At 37.7% G+C, this 17,165-nt stretch overlaps 3 protein-coding genes across 5 annotated transcripts; 1 reads left to right on the top strand and 2 right to left on the bottom strand.

Moving 5' to 3' along the window:
- Nucleotides 1-396: 396 nt before the first annotated feature.
- On the bottom strand, nucleotides 397-3,690 carry LOC112198845 (pollen receptor-like kinase 2). The gene is made up of 3 exons (XM_024339946.2): nucleotides 2,796-3,690; nucleotides 1,616-2,275; nucleotides 397-1,297 (listed from the first exon to the last, which is right to left on the bottom strand). The coding sequence occupies exons 1-3, from the start codon at nucleotides 3,508-3,510 to the stop codon at nucleotides 636-638; spliced, it is 2,037 nt and encodes a 678-aa protein (XP_024195714.2). The 5' UTR covers nucleotides 3,511-3,690; the 3' UTR covers nucleotides 397-635.
- Nucleotides 3,691-4,718: 1,028 nt separating this feature from the next.
- LOC112200656 (tRNA pseudouridine synthase A) lies at nucleotides 4,719-9,288 on the bottom strand. Of its 2 annotated transcripts, XR_005810530.1 has the most exons (9): nucleotides 8,984-9,288; nucleotides 8,644-8,907; nucleotides 8,279-8,424; nucleotides 7,896-7,987; nucleotides 7,383-7,726; nucleotides 6,417-6,480; nucleotides 5,859-5,954; nucleotides 5,329-5,391; nucleotides 5,104-5,180 (listed from the first exon to the last, which is right to left on the bottom strand). XR_005810530.1 is itself a non-coding variant. In XM_024341674.2 (8 exons), exons 1-8 carry the CDS (start codon nucleotides 9,049-9,051, stop codon nucleotides 4,989-4,991), a joined length of 1,233 nt encoding a protein of 410 aa, XP_024197442.1. In that variant the 5' UTR covers nucleotides 9,052-9,279; the 3' UTR covers nucleotides 4,719-4,988. The 2 variants fall into 2 exon arrangements, 1 of the variants encoding a protein (XP_024197442.1); XM_024341674.2 differs by lacking the exon at nucleotides 5,859-5,954 and having other exon boundaries at nucleotides 4,719-5,180; nucleotides 8,984-9,279.
- Nucleotides 9,289-10,596: 1,308 nt separating this feature from the next.
- On the top strand, nucleotides 10,597-16,968 carry LOC112200934 (26S proteasome regulatory subunit RPN13). Of its 2 annotated transcripts, none has more exons than XM_024341945.2 (14): nucleotides 10,597-10,742; nucleotides 10,879-10,960; nucleotides 12,105-12,197; nucleotides 12,347-12,406; nucleotides 12,818-12,856; nucleotides 12,964-13,038; nucleotides 13,127-13,193; nucleotides 13,584-13,665; nucleotides 14,108-14,226; nucleotides 14,333-14,356; nucleotides 15,270-15,364; nucleotides 15,451-15,528; nucleotides 15,649-15,703; nucleotides 16,636-16,966. In XM_024341945.2, exons 2-14 carry the CDS (start codon nucleotides 10,922-10,924, stop codon nucleotides 16,761-16,763), a joined length of 954 nt encoding a protein of 317 aa, XP_024197713.1. In that variant the 5' UTR covers nucleotides 10,597-10,742; nucleotides 10,879-10,921; the 3' UTR covers nucleotides 16,764-16,966. The 2 variants fall into 2 exon arrangements, with proteins under 2 accessions (XP_024197713.1, XP_040375019.1); XM_040519085.1 differs by having other exon boundaries at nucleotides 10,612-10,742; nucleotides 10,880-10,960; nucleotides 15,264-15,364; nucleotides 16,636-16,968.
- Nucleotides 16,969-17,165: the final 197 nt, after the last annotated feature.

Here is a 17,165-nt window from a genome sequence, read left to right as displayed (position 1 = left end):
TATCACATCTTGGTGTGAGATGAGGTGAAGAACATCATGAGATGAGACTTGAAAATTGAAATAAGGCTCGTGTTTCATTTGCTTATAGTCTATAAAAAACTTGGGTGCATGTTTTGTGAATTTACAATATTACTGCAGTTAGTTGCTTATATGTGTTAAGAATAAACTCACTGTAATCATAAGCTGAAAATTTTTGAAGGACATAATTCAAATATGAACTTTAGAAAAACAATTTGAACCTCTTTCCATAGATCTGAGCCTATGCGGGAACAAAATTAATTTGAGCATATTGAGCAAAAGAACATACTGCATTTATCCTTACCTTGAACTTGGCAATTTAGACGTGGAATTTAAAAGTGTCGTAATAAATTTTGGAATTTTTGGCATAATGCATGGTTAGTAGAATTAATCAATTACGTTATGAAAACATACTTAAGGCATATTTGTCCAGAAGCCTAGCTTACTTCATAAAGCCAAATCTTATAGACAAACATTTGCATGTCATCTGCTCATCATGCCTAGGGTTTTAGGGGCGTCACAGATCAATACAAAGAATTAAGTTTTCAGTCACTTAATCAAAACCTATTGATCTTGGAGAGTCTAATAAAGAGAGACAGAAGAGTTGATCATCACCTTCACACCATCTTCGTGGTGTCACCTTCACTAGCGCAAGAAGACATGAGATCCTCATTCGGACCGCCACCACTACCACCACCACCATTTTCCTGTTCTTTCAACTCTTCAATCCTCTCCACAGCCTCTTTCATATCCCACCTCTTCTCCACATCCCCTTCGCAACAATCCAACCCAATGTTCAAGAGCTTCAGCATCTCCCCCTCGCAGTTCTTGTTTGCCCCCATTTCCCTATCGAACACCTGCGTGAACCACTCCTCTCTAGGCACCGAGTTCACCCAGCTCTCCAGATCCTCCTCGCTTCCCTTACCATGTTGCAAAAAGTTGGTTGGCAACTTCCCGGTTAGGATTTCCAAGATGAGCACACCGAGGCTCCATACATCGGTCTTCTTTGTGATCCGCTTGGTTGCAACGTACTCAGGGGACTTGTACGCCACCATTAGGGTCTGAGCATGCTCTTGGGTAACTACAGGAATTAGGCCATAGTCGGTGATGAGGGGTTCGAAGGATTTGCTGAGAAGAACGTTCGAGGATTTCAGGTGGCCGTGGGGTGTGATTACGCTCGGCAGCTCACTGTAGAGGTATTTTAAGCCTTGAGCTACACCTTTGACAATCTTCAAACGCGTTGGCCAGTCAAGGCTTGGTTGACCTAAGCTTTGGTGTCCTGAGAAAGTGCAACAGAGCCAGCATAATTAGGCGATTAATACTGCATCTAAGTTCCCTTTGCATGAATAGCGTACCTCAATACCCTATACATTAATATATCAAATTAGACTATCTGTACGAGCAATATTGCTATAGGTACTCACATTTTAATTTTTTTAGCTCGCTTCAAAATGTGATTCACAATATGACTGTTGTTAATGTACCTACTTAATTAACTGGGAACTAATCAGAATATAATACACTTGAGAATATGATCGAGCAATTAATGCACATAATGCAAGTTGTGTATGATATATATGTATGGAGATGAACTTACCATGAAGACGAACAGCCAAGCTGCCATTCGGAACATGGTCGGTAATCAAGAGCTTCTCTTCTTTCTTATAGTAATAAGCCACAAGTGGAAGCAAATTAGGGTGTCCCAGTCTCCCTATTCTCCTCATATGCTCTTGGAACTCCTCTCTTCCCACATTGTTCATCTGCTTATACCTCTTCACAACCATCACCGGTCCAGTCAGCAGCGCGGCCTTGTAAGAAGACCCAAAGCTGCCGCTGCCCAACACCTCGGCGGAGGCTTTTAGCAAGTCTTGCATATCAAACCTTTCCCTGTCGTCTCGGACAAACGAGAGCTTCAAGCTATCAGCCTTCTTTCCACTGCTTCCTCCTCCTCCTCCCGTTCCTTTACTCGAGTGCTCTGATGTTTGGCTAACCTGGTCTGGTTCTTTTGGAACTGGTGATACCGATCTGTTATGGACTGATGGTGCCGGTGGAGCCTCTATATTTGATGATAAGTATTCGGATCTTTTGTTGCGACGTCTGACAATGATGAAGAAAATTGCCGCACCGATGGATATGACTGCTATCACAATCATAATCACAATTAGGGCGGTGCTCACACCCGTGGGCTTCTCTGTATTAACGTGTGAGGAGGGAGCTGAGCATGCATGTAATGGAGCTCCACATAGATCTTTATTCCCTGCTCGTTCAGGCAGTTAAATCATACTGTTAGTAGTTCGTAATTGCCTACTGCTTTAGTTGGTCTTTATATAACTTTAATTGTTTCAAATGCACTTGAGTATGGCTTAAGGGAGACTTAATTTGATGGTTTTCCTATCAAGAGAGCTTTTGAGCTTAATGCAGATTTCCCAAACTTTAAAAGAAATAGAATCATCTTCCTATAATTGGTGTAATGATACTGTGTTTTACATAAAAGATGATCGTCGTAGTTTTGGTCCTTTTGGATCTAAGCACAACCTCAGCTGAGAATCGATCCAGAAACTAATATTCGGCATGTTTAAATGTTTTAAGCAGTGATATTTCTTCTTTTCATCATTTCTTCATGATAATTAACCTTAAATTAACCCTCACATTCATCTGAGTGACTCTCGCATTTATAGAACCAAATAGTAAAAATAAGAAAAATGCATGGAAGACCTGTTATAGAGAATTAAGTACTAACAGATGTTAGAGAGAGAGAGAGAGAACGCATGGCTCACCAGCAAAGGAGTCTGCACTCAACTTTCTCAAGCCGTCTGGGATCTCACCCTCCAAGTCGTTTTTGGACGCATTAAAGACAGTCCATCGAACTTGTGGAAAATCTGGTATTTTGCCTGAAAATTTGTTCCCTTGAAGGGTCAGCTCCACCAGCTTATCCAAGGTTGTCAACGACTTGGGAATCTGACCCGTAAACTGGTTATTCGCCAAATGAAGCTTCTTCAATTGCTTCATTCCCTGGAAAAAGTCTGAGGGAATGTCCCCCGAGAATTTATTTTCAGACATATACAACGTTTTCAACGTACTAAGTTTCCTCCAGTCCGGCAACGAACCCTCAAAATTATTTTGCATCATGCTTACGGTTCTCAAGTCTGGAAGCTGCGTGAGTGCTGTGACATTAATGTGGCCGCTTAACCCCATCTTTTCAAGCTGCAAGCCCCAAAGCTTCCCCTCGCCACAAAGAACGCCATCCCAATTCGCCTTTCTGCCATCGCACGGAGGCGTGGTCTTCACCCAATTACTCAGCGCATTACCACTAATCTTGAGTGAGTCCTTGAACTTGAGGAGGGTGTCTGTGGGGTCTGGTGGGGGTGCAGCTGAGGAGGCAACGTTAATATGAAACAGAAGGAGAAGAATCAAAGAACATTGAGGAAACAATGTCCAATGCACGCTGCGCCGCATGCGCATGCTGCAGCGGGACATCTTGCTACGTTTCATATTAATGGCCGGTGTACGTAAATATGTGTAGGTTTCAGGTTGTACACGCACTAATAGGGGCAGCGTGTGCGCCCTTTAAGAAGGGGCTCCGCTGCAAAATGGAGTCCGGGGTGCGGGTGAAGAAGAAGGCTCTGAAGGTTTGTTGATAGTGGTGGAATTTGTGATGGCATTGAGAAAGAGAGAAAGAGAAAGAGTGAGTGAGGGAAGAGAGAGAGAGAGAGAGAGAGAAGGAAGGAAGAGAGAGAAGGCGCTAAGAATAGAAGTTGGAAAAGCTGTTTACATGGGTCAAAATGGAGGGGAAAGGAAATCAGGGGTGGCAAAGGTTGACAAAGTCAACCAACTTCCTTTTTAATTTTCAGGTTAGAGAGTAATCCGGACCACCTTTAACAAAATTTAAGCATTGTCTTTCACCTAGCCTATTTTAAGTTGTTGGTGTTTCAGGACTCTCGGTTTCAATAAATGATTAGCATGCCAAAGCTTCATTGTCTTTCACTTATCTACACAAGTATTGTCTTTTGGGGTGTACTGCAATTCTGCAATCAGAACCCTTTTTATCCTAATGTGCTATAACTATGATACTTTAGTCAATCTGACGCCCAAAACCAGAAAGTTGATAGTGAAAAGAAAACAACCGTAAAACATCAAAAGTATTTCAGTATTTCTTTACCACATTGGCAAGTCGACTTGTTCCATCGATTATTATGAACAAAGCCTAAATGCATCACCTCTCTGCATTACTCTGGACTTAATCTGAATTAGCAGAAGGTGATTCATGAGCCGTAACTTGAATTCATCGTCATTGTGCACGAGTGCATAACCACTTGTTCAAACATCAAAGCCTTGCCGGCCATCTTTTTTTTTTTGGTAGTGTTGTTTCATTTCTTATTGAAAGAGGAACTGTTTTGAGCTTCCCATCTCGCCAGCACCTTGCTCGAAAGCTCAAAATAGCAGGAGGTGACTCAATTACCCATCTTTTTCCTCATCAATTATTGTTATCACTATTTTTTATCTTTTTCCTCATCAATTATTGTTATCACTATTTTTTTTGGTCTGAACAATTATTGTTATCACTCATCACATTTAATAAACAACCCAGTGTGGCATTAACATAACATGACTAGAACAAGAAAATGACAATAAACAATCAGCCAATTCAATATATTTCTTGGTTAAAAGACAACTGACCTGGTTACCCAGACAGCATCAAAGAACTAAAATGGACTAGCTCTCACAAGTCACAGCCAAATTTCAACATCTGTCAAAATTTCTCTACCAAGTAGTTACATGTGACAATGGAACAAGAACAAGAACAAGAACAAGAAGTGTTAACATATGTAACGCGTACAACAAGATACATAATGAATGTGAAATTTTAAGTCCGCTGGATGACTTGCATTTCCGTCAAAATCATGGAGTGCCTACTTTGTGAAATTCATCTAAATGTAGGAAGCTGCATCTATGTTGATTTCCTAGTCGATTTACTCCTTCGAGATGAGGCAATCTAGCGGGTCGAATTCTTCATAACCAACATCAACAAGGCATAAACCATCGGGTGGAGCTGGGGGGGCAGTAGCACGTCTGCATGTTGCATCCATCAGTTTTAGCAATGCGTCCTCATCTGCACCTGCAGCGGCTTCCCTAATTGAGGTTGCCACAAGAACCCGAACCATCTGCAGAAAGGGGTAAACCTTAATTTGATTTTCTCTTTGGTTAAATCTGATATAGGTTCAAGGGAAGCCGAAGGAGTTCAGTCTGACAAAACAGCACTTCCAAAGATTTTTTTTTTTGGGCAACCAGTATATTAAAAAAAATTATTACCCTGCGTAGGAATCGGTTGGCAACCAGTTCAATACACATGACCCTTCTCCCTTTTTCATGCTCCTACAAAGACCACAGTGTGAATACATAACACATATGTAGGTAGACTTTCCGTCCAATCAGTACAATCAGAACACAAATGTAATACTTGAAGCTGGAACTGACGTAATTATTTGAAGCATGTTAAATCGGTCTGAGTTAGGGATTCAAACTAAAAACAATCAAGGCATGGCCGAGCATTTAAATAAAGCTTGACATGCATATCATTTTTCATGTGTAATTAGGTACCAACTGAAATATGAATAAAAGTAAAGAGCAATCATGTACATTCTGCTTTATTACATATGTCCTAACTATAAATTTCTTCATAGGCAAGTAAATGTACTTAAATGAATCCTACAAACTGAAGTACAAAACCATAAGAAGACAAATATGGACTCAAGCATTCACAGCTTAAAGGTGGAAGACACTTCTGATTGCAGGCAATACGTGGCAACAATTCATTCAAAGCCAATCCAAATTTAAGCTACCTGAAAAGTCTAGGGGCTACAAAGTGCCAGACACCTCAGTAATAATGAGCATTTCCCAAGACTCCTTTTCCTCTAATCTATGACGTGATCAAAGACCTACAAGATCCACAACCCACAATTTACTACCAGAAGGTTGAGGCAAGGCCTTCATAATTGAAATTTCTTCAATTATAGACAAATATCCTGACAGTAGTTGTTACATCCTGGTATTTTCCAGAACTTCGGAAGGGTTAGCTGCAAACTTAGGCTCCAATTGCCCAAGTGAGTGCAAGCTTAGGGTTCCTTTTGGTCAAACCGAGAAAGTCATACATGCTACTTCTATTTTTTTAACTTCCCCCCTTGGTATATGCTGTTCCTATTTCTGTCAGTGAACATAACTTGTGTCTCCATCTAAGTTGTGTATCTGCTTATATGCATGCAAACCTATATGGGTGCAAAAACTGAACAACGGAATTCAATACTCCAACCTGAAAAGATGTGAACCTAAGAGATGTATATTTGATGGGAAAATATAACAGAGAAAAGTTCTGCAAGACTGGTAACATAGCAAATACATACTGAACACGGTAATCTGTACTCTCTTGCTCGAGCATGGAAGACAAAACACTCTGTTGGTGGACCCCTGAAATAGATAAACAGTTACAGTTAGCAGATGGAATAACAAGGTCCACTTGATAAGTTAAGGTCAATACTATGGGGATCTTTTTGTTTTTTTTGTTTTTTTTTTTTTGGCAATCTAGCAATATACTAAGTGGATCTTTGACTAGCAAAAGCTACATCCTGAGTATGAAATTGAAAATATGATTTGGAGGAACCCAGACAGTGCAATAACATTCGAACCTTTTCCATCAGTAATTTTACTTTAATCAGTTGGATTAGAATGATTAGAGAAGATATAACCTGGACCTCATATGTGCATAATTAAATAATATTCTTTGGTCATAAAAGTAAGCACCTTTTTCCTTATGAAACAAGAGATTAAAACCAATTGTGCATAACAAAAAGAGTTTCATGCTACTAAATCCTGTTTCCCGGTGTATTGATATTCTTCCAACTTTTCCTTTGTATCATTTAATGGAGAAGAAAGTCATTCTAAAATCATATCAAGTTTAATCCTGAAAAAGAAAAAAAAAAAACAGGAGAAAAAAAAAATAAAAAACAAAAGACTTGCTTCCTCATGCTAGAAATTTGCTTTATTTTTGTGCTAGAATATCAGGATCAGTCAATGAAGTACACATAATGCACACACTGAAGAAGTGCATTGACCCATGGAAATGTATATTTTAAGAACTACTTCTCTAGACTCCATTACATGACAAGGTGAGGGGAACAAGTAAAATGGTCGTGACCAAACCAATGAAAGATGGTGCACATACCAAGGGTTAGTAAATGATATTAATTGGAGGCACAGAAAGAACAAGGCAACGATGATGCTAATTTGAGTTGCAAGGGAAGACTCAAAGCTATAATCTGAAAAATGATGAGCCTCTAAATACTGATGAGAAAGTGAATAATAATTCTTACTCATTTCTGGATGCTTTGGTATCGCGTGCAAATAGCTTATATGATAATAACTTTCCTTCTAGTTTCTGTAAAAGTTTGTTCACCCTGCTTACGCTGAACATCCGTGGCTTCTTCTCAGTTTCAAACTCTACGTCATCAGTGATGATTAAGTTTCCAACATTTTCCCCATTGCATTTATCAGGTACAACTTCATGCTCATAATGATTATCATTAATCTTAAATTTTTGAGTATTCTCTCCAGTCTCATTGCTTTGTTCCCTGTCCTCCTCATCATCATTAAATGGAAATATATACAAATAACGCCTCCATTTGGCAGAAAAATTTGGATGGAATACACGTGATACCTATCGTAAGATAGACCAGCTGTTAGCAAAAGTAAAAGGAATAGCAAAAGATAAAAGCAGATAGGTATCCAGATTCACCAAGCTAAAAGAATTTAAGCAAGAAATATATGATTAGTGGATTTTAATATATACAGAGCACAATTTCTAGTAAATCAGAGCAAAACAACACCTCAGTAACTGATACTGTCCTGAGTTTTCCCGGTGCTGCACTACTTATAGCTTCTGCAATATCTTGAGATTGCACATCCTTTCTCCAAGTATCTAAAAAGTCAAAAAGGAGCAACATTAGAAGAACTCCAAACTCCGAAATGCATTCAATCGCAAAATCAATTGACCCTAGGACAAGATTCTCCAGTATCAGGAAAAAGTGAAAATACAGTTTAACATTCTGGGATACCCCAGGCCATATCAACATTAAGAATATAAAGCTCCATATAAAAACAAGGTAGCTATTCATCGATACTCTTTCAAATTTAAATAGTGAAAACTTTTCTCTGAACATTGTAAGGTAAACAAGCAAAGAAAAAGAGTTTGCATGATACTGTAACATACAGAAAGAACAAACTTGATTAAGGGCTGTGACTCCTTTATCGGTCCGTCCGGCGACAGTAGCAGCCCCTTCCAATGGCAACCCTTTGTCTTTCAGCATCTGGGCTTTCTTGTCATCAACAAATTTCCCAAGAGATTGCTCAACAACACTGTTCAAAATGCCACAACACAGTAAGAGCAAAACACCAAGTGCTTCAATTACACACCCAAAAACCACAAAAACAAACACAGCTAACTCAACTTGGGTAACTCTCAAATGCACATAAAAACATGAAAATTTACCAAAAACCACAAACAACCACAGCTAACTCAACTTGCGGTAACTCTCAAATGCACATAAAAACATGGAAATTTACCAAAGCTAGCACCTTTGGACAGTGTAGAGGTCCGGCTGCTTTTGCCACCCATCAAAGGAACCCCCATGATACGAAACCACAATCTTGAACGTCAGTCTTGCCCACCTCCCACCCCTATTCTGAGAATTTACACACTCTACACTATTGTAAATTCTGTTTTTACTCAAACAAGAAGTACCCAACAACGCAGACAAGGGCTTCTGACCCTTTACCACATCGGAATAAAAGTCGATGACTTGTTGCCAAGGCCTGGCTGACATGAACTGGAAGCTTTCCCTGCAAAAATTTCCATGTTCAATAAATAATTACAGTGGAAAAATCTTCTGAGGGAGAAAAAGGGAAAGGTAAATACTTGGTAGTCCAGCGCGCAAATGCACAGGGATCGGTGTGGTTGTATTGGACAAAGACCTTGCTCTCCATCTCGGCTTTGTAGTTCTGATTCTCAAGTTTGCGAATTTGCTGAGTTTGTTTGTGGTCTTCACGGCGTTCCCACCTTTGTTTGAAAACTTTGCAGCATCTTTAGTGGTGTTGGTATGTTAATTACAATTTGGTCATTGGCCAAGAGCCAAATTACAGTGTAATCCTTGGATTTTGGTCTTATTCGATTTTGGAAAATGTTTGAGATACTAACCTCGATTTTTCGAAAAACTGTTTGCGGGGTGCAAAATATTAATGGGGATTTTCGCTCAATACAAGTCAAAGAGGCAAAGTCTGAATTTGTCAAGAAATTGGAAAAGGATACACTATTTATGTTGTCGTAAGAGTGACGTGATACTCACCCGAGTTGCGTGTCACTCGTGCACTAGGATATTTGCTAAAGCTTTACTTATAAATATTTGGTATAGTGAACATTTGAGGTAAGCAATCACATTCACACTCACTATATCTCAAGCACAAATTGACTTAAACATTAGAGAGTTTATTTTGAGGGTACCTCCGCCAATTTCATTTATCATTGCAAGTCGATCATATTATAAACCAATTTTCAAAAGCTACATGTAGTAAGTGAGTGAGGAGATGTTCTTCAAAATTTTTTAGCACCAACTCTATTTCGCAAATTGAAAACGAGAAATTAGGTTTCTCATTTTTGAGATTAAAAAATGTTTTTGGTAGTTTAATTAGACAACTATTTTTTTTAATAAATACAATAAATATGCATCTGGTACACACACACACACACTCACAAAACACAATAATGAGCTGAGGTTTTTCATCTAATTGTTGAGGCCATCAAAGGAATATAGCTGAGCTAATTAGGTTTCTAGAAAGCAGACTTTGCTTAGACTCAAAGGAAACAACCTTGGCGTCCATTAGGTTTCTAGAAAGCAAATTTTGTCTAGACTCAAAGGAAACAACCTTGGCGTCCGCCTTTGGCATGGATATTAAAATTGAATGTCAATGGAGCTTTCTTGATGTCAACCACTTATGGTAGTGTATGAGGTGCTATACGTAATGAAAAGGGCAGGTTCAATGCTGAATTTGCTTACCATAAAAAGTATGTTACTTCAGTATTTCATGTAGAACTTCTTGCAATTAAACATGGTACATAGTTGTTACAAGCTATGAAAGTAGGAATGCAATTGTTCAAAATGCCTATCTTTTAGCTGTGAAGGCTATATGTGGGAGGATGGTGAAAGCTCAACAACTGGTAATTTAATGGAGGATATTAAAACTCTTCTCCCATGAATTACTTTCGGTTGGAATTCAACATGCTTATCGTACCTCCACTCGAGTAACATCAACTCACAAGTTTGCTAGTTACGGGTTTGATTCTAATGACGAGGAAGAATGTTTCTCAAATCCTCCAAAGTTTGTTCTGAATGCCCTCATTTACGATTGTAATCTTATGCTTCAGTAATAAAAGTTGAAGTAAAAAAGAAAGTTTCGCACTTTTTCCTAAAAAAAAAAAAAAAACTTGTTTGTTCTGGGCCTGATATTATGAAATTGATGGGTGGTACATCCGTAAATATTATGAAAGCAACGCCCTGAGTTGAAAAGCCCAACTCACCATCACCGCGTCTCAGACAAACTCACACCCCGCTCTCTCTCTCTCTCTCTGAAACTTTCATCACCGTCAAAAACTCAAAACGCCTTTTACCTCCACTCTACAGGTACTTAATCACTGTGATTATCAATCTCTCTTTGCTTCTTTCACTCTAGGGTTTTGGGGTTATTCCAATACGCCACTCAAAAGTTTCCCTATTTCATCAATCTCTTCTAATCTTTTCTCTTACAATAAATTCTGTAGCTTTGTGCCGTTGAAGGTCGCAAACGGAGATAAATTGAAGCCATGGGTTCGTCTTCAACCGACGCTTTTCCACAAATGCAGGTGTGATTTTCATCTGGGCGCCTAATTTGTATCTGTAATTGCATGTGAATTTGGGGTTAGAGTGATGTTGTTGTGTTAAGTTTGATCAATTGTTTGATTGTTGAAGAGAAGAAGATTTTGAATTGAATTTTATCTAGAAGGTTTCAGAAGAGACGTGCTGTTAATCACTTAGGTAAGATGAAGATAGAATGTTGCAAGTGTTGGTGGGGTTTCGGGGCTGAGCATTTTGGCTGTGGAGACTTGTTTTTCGGGTTACGATTCTGTTTCGGGGTGCCCCCAAGTTGGGTGAAAGAGTAGAAAGTGGGATAGTCGTAGTTCGGATGAAATGGTATTGAGAAGTTGTTTTGGGAAGGAGATGGATTGGGACTTTTCTTGATGGTGTGTGGGAAGAGTAACATCGCGAATACTGGTTTGGCCTTTGTAGACACTTTTTATTTTCGTATAGATAGGACTTTCGGTTTGTTTGTGTTTTCGGATGAGATAAAAGACAACGTGGATGAGCAATTTTGTTGGGAAATATCCATTGAGCAGGTGAAGTTTATGTGGATTTAACAATTAGAGGGAGCTTATGAATTGCTAGTTTGAAGTGTTTCGAATCTATTCATATCATTACACTCATCAAATTTTCTGTTCATATCATAATGGTACACTGAAAAATAAAGAAAGGTTTTGTCCCAGAAAAATAAAAATCTTAAAGGTTGTAGTTTTTACTGTCTTCCTTACTTATTGTATGCTATGAAGGTAAGTAAATGAGGTGGAAAAGCTGTGTTGATGTTTTTAGGAATTCGTTTCTCACACTGACAATATTGTAATGCTTGGATCCTCTTTCTAATTGACTTTGTGGTTTTATATAATTAATACTTAAAATAGTATTGGTCTGGTGTCTTGTAACCTCCTACCCAAATGAAAGGAGCTAGTATACAACCTCCCAGTACCACACACAACTTTAATCTTAATCTTTGCTACTTCTGCTTTGCCATTACATTGTTGTTATTAAACCATTAACTTTTAGCTAGTAAGAGCAAAGCGCTGCATACATTCATACATGTGCGTGTGTGTGTGTTTCAAATGTTTATGTATTTATTTTTTGTTTTCCCTTCTTTTTAGATGATTCTTGCTTTGTTAAACTAATATCTACTGGCAGGAAATTATGCTGGAGTTTCGAGCTGGTAAAATGGCTTTTGAGGGGAAAAGGGTTATTCCCGATACTCGTAAAGGACTTGTTCGCATAGCAAGGGTATGGTATAAGACAAAGTTTTAGATAATTTTTTTTCCCTAATTCTCGCATGTAGAATACAATCTATTTTTCTATCTAATATTTTGTTTAAGGTTTTAAACTCATTTTTGGCACAACCAATTAGAGTGAAATCCATCTTTTTGTATCAGGGTGAGGAGGGTTTGGTGCATTTCCAGTGGCTTGATCGGAATCAAAATGTAGTTGAAGATGTATCCTGATTCCTTTTTATTTATTTATTTTTTTCTCTTCAAACTGTTCATCCGATTTTCTAGCTGGTCTTCGGTGCAGGAACTGTGGATTTCATGTTTGATTGATTGTTCACCCGAAAAACTTCAAACTTTTCATTTTTTGTTATTATTTTTTTATTGTTGTTGTTCTTATTTCTTTGGCTGTCTTTGTAGCTATCCTTGTGCTTCGTCTTAATATCCCTTTTCTATTTGTGCAACCTATCTTATTCTCTTGACTGGTTCCTGTTCCATTCCTTTTTTTTTTTTAAACTTTATCTTCATATTTTCTTTAATATATATATATATATATATATATATATATGTATGTATGTATACCATACACACTCGCATATTATAGTGTGTCTTAAATATCCTTAACAAAAGGTACTACAGGATCAGATTGTTTTTCCTGATGAGGCAGTTTTTGAAAAGGTATACTTCACCTGATTTTCGAATTTTTGAGTTTAATGATCTAAATTGGCCTCCCCTCCCTCCTAGTGTAAGGTTCAACATCATCACTTCACTTCTGGTTCACTTAGGTTAATCAAGCATCAGGAAGGGTGTACATACTGAAGTTCAACACAGATGATAGGAAGTTTTTCTTTTGGATGCAGGTCAGGTTAATTGTGTATCCATTTTCCTTATTCTGTTTTTATTTAACATGTTAGTAGTTCTAAGATTTAGATTCTTTCATTTATCCAGGAGCCGAAAGCTGAAGATGACACACAGTTATGTACCTCCGTTAATTACTACATCAATCGACCAATAGGTATGTCAAATTTATTATTGTGGGTTAGCTTAGCTCTTCTATAAAGTATGTGTAGTGTCTTTCCTTAAAGTTTCCAGTAACTGCAGGTCTAAAAGTTTTAGACTTTATCCCAAACCTAGACTTGAATTATTTTTAACTCTGAGCATTTAATACTATGATATTAATTGATTGATATTGACATCATATCATGTCCCATAAGATCATTTACATTTCGAAAAATCCCATGTCAACCTGGATCTTAATAGGAAAGTCTTATAAAATAAATGTAAAAAGCACAGAGTTAAATTTTTGATTGAACTGTTTAGTGTTGTTTAAATTTCGAGAGGATAGTATGTGTTCTGCTATATTTCTGCATCAAGTTTGATGTTTGGGTAATATTACTGATTTCAGAAGAGATACTTGAAGAAGAAGGCCCTGATGGCTCAGTTCCTCTAACAGCTGATGATATGTTTGAAGATGATATTTCATCAAGGTATTATAACAGTGAAACCTGCAACCTTTGTGTTTTATTCAAGGGAGGGTAACAGGGGTGAGGGTTGGACTCGGAACTCCGCAACAAATAATGAAACAACATTGCTGATTATAAAGTGGAATGGCAAATAAGTTTGGGATGCTTTTAGTTGGATTCTGTTTGAATGTCAATATGGCGTACTACCTCTATTAACTCATGACCTTGTTCACTGCTTTTAAGCTTTAAATTCTAATTTTGCAGGCAGGCCTATAAAGTCTATGATATATGAGTTTAGCTATTCTAAAATTCAATTGATCTGTTATCCTAAAAGGACCTATGATATTATAATCAATCTGTTGCACGCAATACCTTTATTATTTTATTTACAAATGAGATTTTCCTTTCTATATATTCTTGGCATTTGCTGTATATTGGTCTGATAGGATTTGCTTATGTCTTCCAGAGCTGGAATCTTGGTGGAACCAAACTTGGGTGCGGAAGCAAGTAGCGATGTAACCTCTTCATCTGGCCCAGTGAAGCTGGAAGATCTTCAAAGAATCTTGAGTAACATCGATCGTGCAGGTCTACTTAGTTATCTCCTTAAAGCATACATTTTATATTAGTTTTTTCTTGTTCTTTCATGGAGTTGCTCTATGCTCTTACACTTCATCTCATGATACTGTTGCAGATAGTGCTGGGGATCCAGATGGAGGTAATAATTTGACTATTCATGTTCTTTCCAACAGATACAAATGCAATGCAATACTTCTGAACTTTTATGATCAATTTATGTAGGCTGCTTTTCATTTAGGAATTTTCTAACAGCCATTATTTTTATCATCTCAATTCCCAACTATCTATTGTTTTGTATAGTTGTACTCCAAACTTCCTTGTTAGTTTGTATTAAAAAAATGTGGCAAATTCATGGAGCATTGGATATGTTGTGCAATGTGAAATCATTATTTCATACTCCCCATGGTCAAGTGCTTTGATCCTCCATTACTAGATTAGTTAGGACATGTACTCATAAATACTAGCATCAATGCTGTTGTAGTCTTATGAAAGTGGTACTAGGTAGGAAGGAAAAGATAAATGCTAACCTCGAAACATTATTTTAGCTTATGCAAATTATTATTGTTATTAGCGATGGCCAGGTCCATGGTTTGCTGACTTTGCTTTCATGTGGTCTGGAATTTGTAACCCCTAGCTGTTTAGCTATACGCCAGATTTTTCCGTCTTCTAAGATTGTAGGGTTCAAAGATATGTTACGTCTCAATTTCACACTGCCACTTTATTGTTCAAAGGTGCAAATTGGTCGTAACCGCATCATTTGTAACCGATAAAATTGACCGCAGAATGGTAGTACATTAGATTCTAATTGCAGAATTTAACCGGTAAAATTGACCTGCCTTTAAAATTGACCATTCTAAAGGCGGGATGATAATGCAAATTTGAGCCATTCTTAGAGGTGTAGATCAATTTAAATTGTCAGTTGTTTGTTGCAACTTCTTAGCTGAGATCTGTCAAGCCTCTCGATGAGTTTTAAATTTCTATCAAATTTGCATAATGGCCCATAATACAGTTGCATCTTAATTGTTTTTCTTTTCTTTTTTCTTTGGGCCCAGGCATAAATTTGGAGGATATATTGACACCTGATTTGATTCTGCCATTGATTGAGACATTGCCACTGCAACAGAGTTTAGGATCTTACTTGCCTGACGTATGCAGCATTCTGGTGTTTGAATTTTCAGTATTTCATGCTTTAGTTTGCTTTTGCTCCATCGTTTGAATTTGTTGAGGTTGCAGGGTCAATGGTCTCCGGAGGATATATTGGAGTTGCTGCAGAGTCCACCATTCCGCCAACAAATGGATTCATTCAATTATGTAAGAACCTGAAACCACATTTTTTGGAATCTCAATGATGATTGGTGGCACTGTTAATTGCCTTTTATAATTATCATCATTATTCTGAGCTTGCCTTTATCTTTCCCCAATTATCTGTAGGTACTTCGAACAGGACAGATAGATTTGACTCAGTTTGGTATTGACCCAAGTAAATGTAAGAACCTTTTCATAAGAATCTTGTAGCTTGCTGTTATATTAAAGTTACTATGGTATTGTGTTATTGCTCAGTGGTCGATTTTATGCCTCACATTTAATAAACAGTATTCAGTTAAATTCAATTTAGACTAACATAATAGCTTGCCAAAACAACACAGTAGCACGCGAGCAAGTTTATTTGAATTTTGAAATGGTTCACATTTTTAGTTCCAAATTAAAGATTTTGTTTTTGTTGGGCGTGGCAGGTGGATGAATATTGTTGTTCACTTGTAACTTCTGTGTTTTATTAGAAATGGATAAACTTTTTATTTATAAAAGAAAAGTCGATTCTGCCATCATTATAATAAGAGGGAAAGTAATTGTTATGTCATACTCGTACCACATTTTCACTTTTCACATTATTAAGTTGAATATCCTCTTTGCATACCACAATCCATTGCCCAACGATGTGCTCATCTGTTTATTATTGGTAACGATACAGACTTTTTCCTAACATTGATCAAAACCATACCACATACGACTGTAACAGCGCTGAATACCAAGTCAACTCCCAGTACAATACCACCCCATTTTCACTGTCATTGTACAAAGTCATCACTCATAACTGCACTAGACTTAAGTTTTTGGTTCCAGATTTTATTCTAGTACTGTCTAGGATGTGGGTTTTGAATTATGGTTGAGCTTTCTGGAGGCTTTGCTTTTTGCAGTACAAGAAGTGATGAGCCCATATTGGCAGGGCGCTAATTTGGTTTTACTAGTGTTGGTAGCATTGGTATTACAGGGAGGCTTATGGAGATTGGAGCTTTAGCTGATACTATGTTGCAGTCTTTAGAATTTTTGAACTAATGATTTGAGAACTGCTTAACATGTTTGAGATTAATCTATCTGCTATAATGTGGTTTTCTCTACTAATCTCAGCTTCTCTTGCAGATAAGTTCACAGTATTGTCTTTTCTTGAGGCACTTGAGGATTCAGTTTCAAAAACATCCGAGGAATCAATGCAAGATGACAAGGATTTAAGATCTGAATCTTGTAATCCCATGGATGAATCCCAGTAGTTCAGGCACGTTTTGTGCGTTTCTGTTCATTTGGTCTTCTCGTTCTGTAGGACTTATATCTGGTCTCCCTGTAACTTTTGTATACATGGCTCGTTCAAGAAAAGGAAAAGAAGCAACAATAATCCTTTCTTCTTTTAATTAGATTTCCTTGTGTTTCATAGAGAGATCAATAAACATCATATTCAAAAGGTTTATTTTCTGTTCACATTTTGAATTCAGAAGTAGGTTGGAACACATATGGACAAGTTCCAATTTGCAACTCTTAACCATCTCCGAAGATGACATGTCTCCTCCTTTGGCATGTTGTGGCCTAAATAATGGCCTTTGTTCAAACTTAAACGAGTAACGCATACGGTAGTAATCTTGGGCAAGAGTTTTCCATCACGTAGATAAATGAAGGCA

This window comes from Rosa chinensis, chromosome 4 (genome assembly GCF_002994745.2).
Source record: "Rosa chinensis cultivar Old Blush chromosome 4, RchiOBHm-V2, whole genome shotgun sequence".
Taxonomy (NCBI): Eukaryota; Viridiplantae; Streptophyta; class Magnoliopsida; order Rosales; family Rosaceae; genus Rosa; species Rosa chinensis.
This window is presented reverse-complemented; position numbering and strand designations above follow the sequence as displayed.

Bases quoted from the DNA above. Each gene is read 5' to 3' on its own strand.
- LOC112198845 (XM_024339946.2), bottom strand. From the start codon at position 3,510: ATGAAACGTAGCAAGATGTCCCGCTGCAGCATGCGCATGCGGCGCAGC. The intron at 2,276-2,795 runs GTGAGCCATGCG...CTGAACGAGCAG, and splicing joins GAGTGCAGACTCCTTTGCTG to GGAATAAAGATCTATGTGGA. The intron at 1,298-1,615 runs GTAAGTTCATCT...GCACTTTCTCAG, and splicing joins CTTGGCTGTTCGTCTTCATG to GACACCAAAGCTTAGGTCAA.
- LOC112200656 (XM_024341674.2), bottom strand. From the start codon at position 9,051: ATGGAGAGCAAGGTCTTTGTCCAATACAACCACACCGATCCCTGTGCA. The intron at 7,988-8,278 runs GTATGTTACAGT...TTGACTTTTTAG, and splicing joins TAATCAAGTTTGTTCTTTCT to ATACTTGGAGAAAGGATGTG. The intron at 6,481-7,382 runs GTAAGAATTATT...TATCTATTTCAG, and splicing joins ACCAAAGCATCCAGAAATGA to GGGTCCACCAACAGAGTGTT.
- LOC112200934 (XM_040519085.1), top strand. From the start codon at position 10,922: ATGGGTTCGTCTTCAACCGACGCTTTTCCACAAATGCAG. The intron at 13,194-13,583 runs GTATGTCAAATT...TACTGATTTCAG, and splicing joins CTACATCAATCGACCAATAG to AAGAGATACTTGAAGAAGAA. The intron at 14,357-15,263 runs GTAATAATTTGA...TTTTTTCTTTGG, and splicing joins TGCTGGGGATCCAGATGGAG to GCCCAGGCATAAATTTGGAG.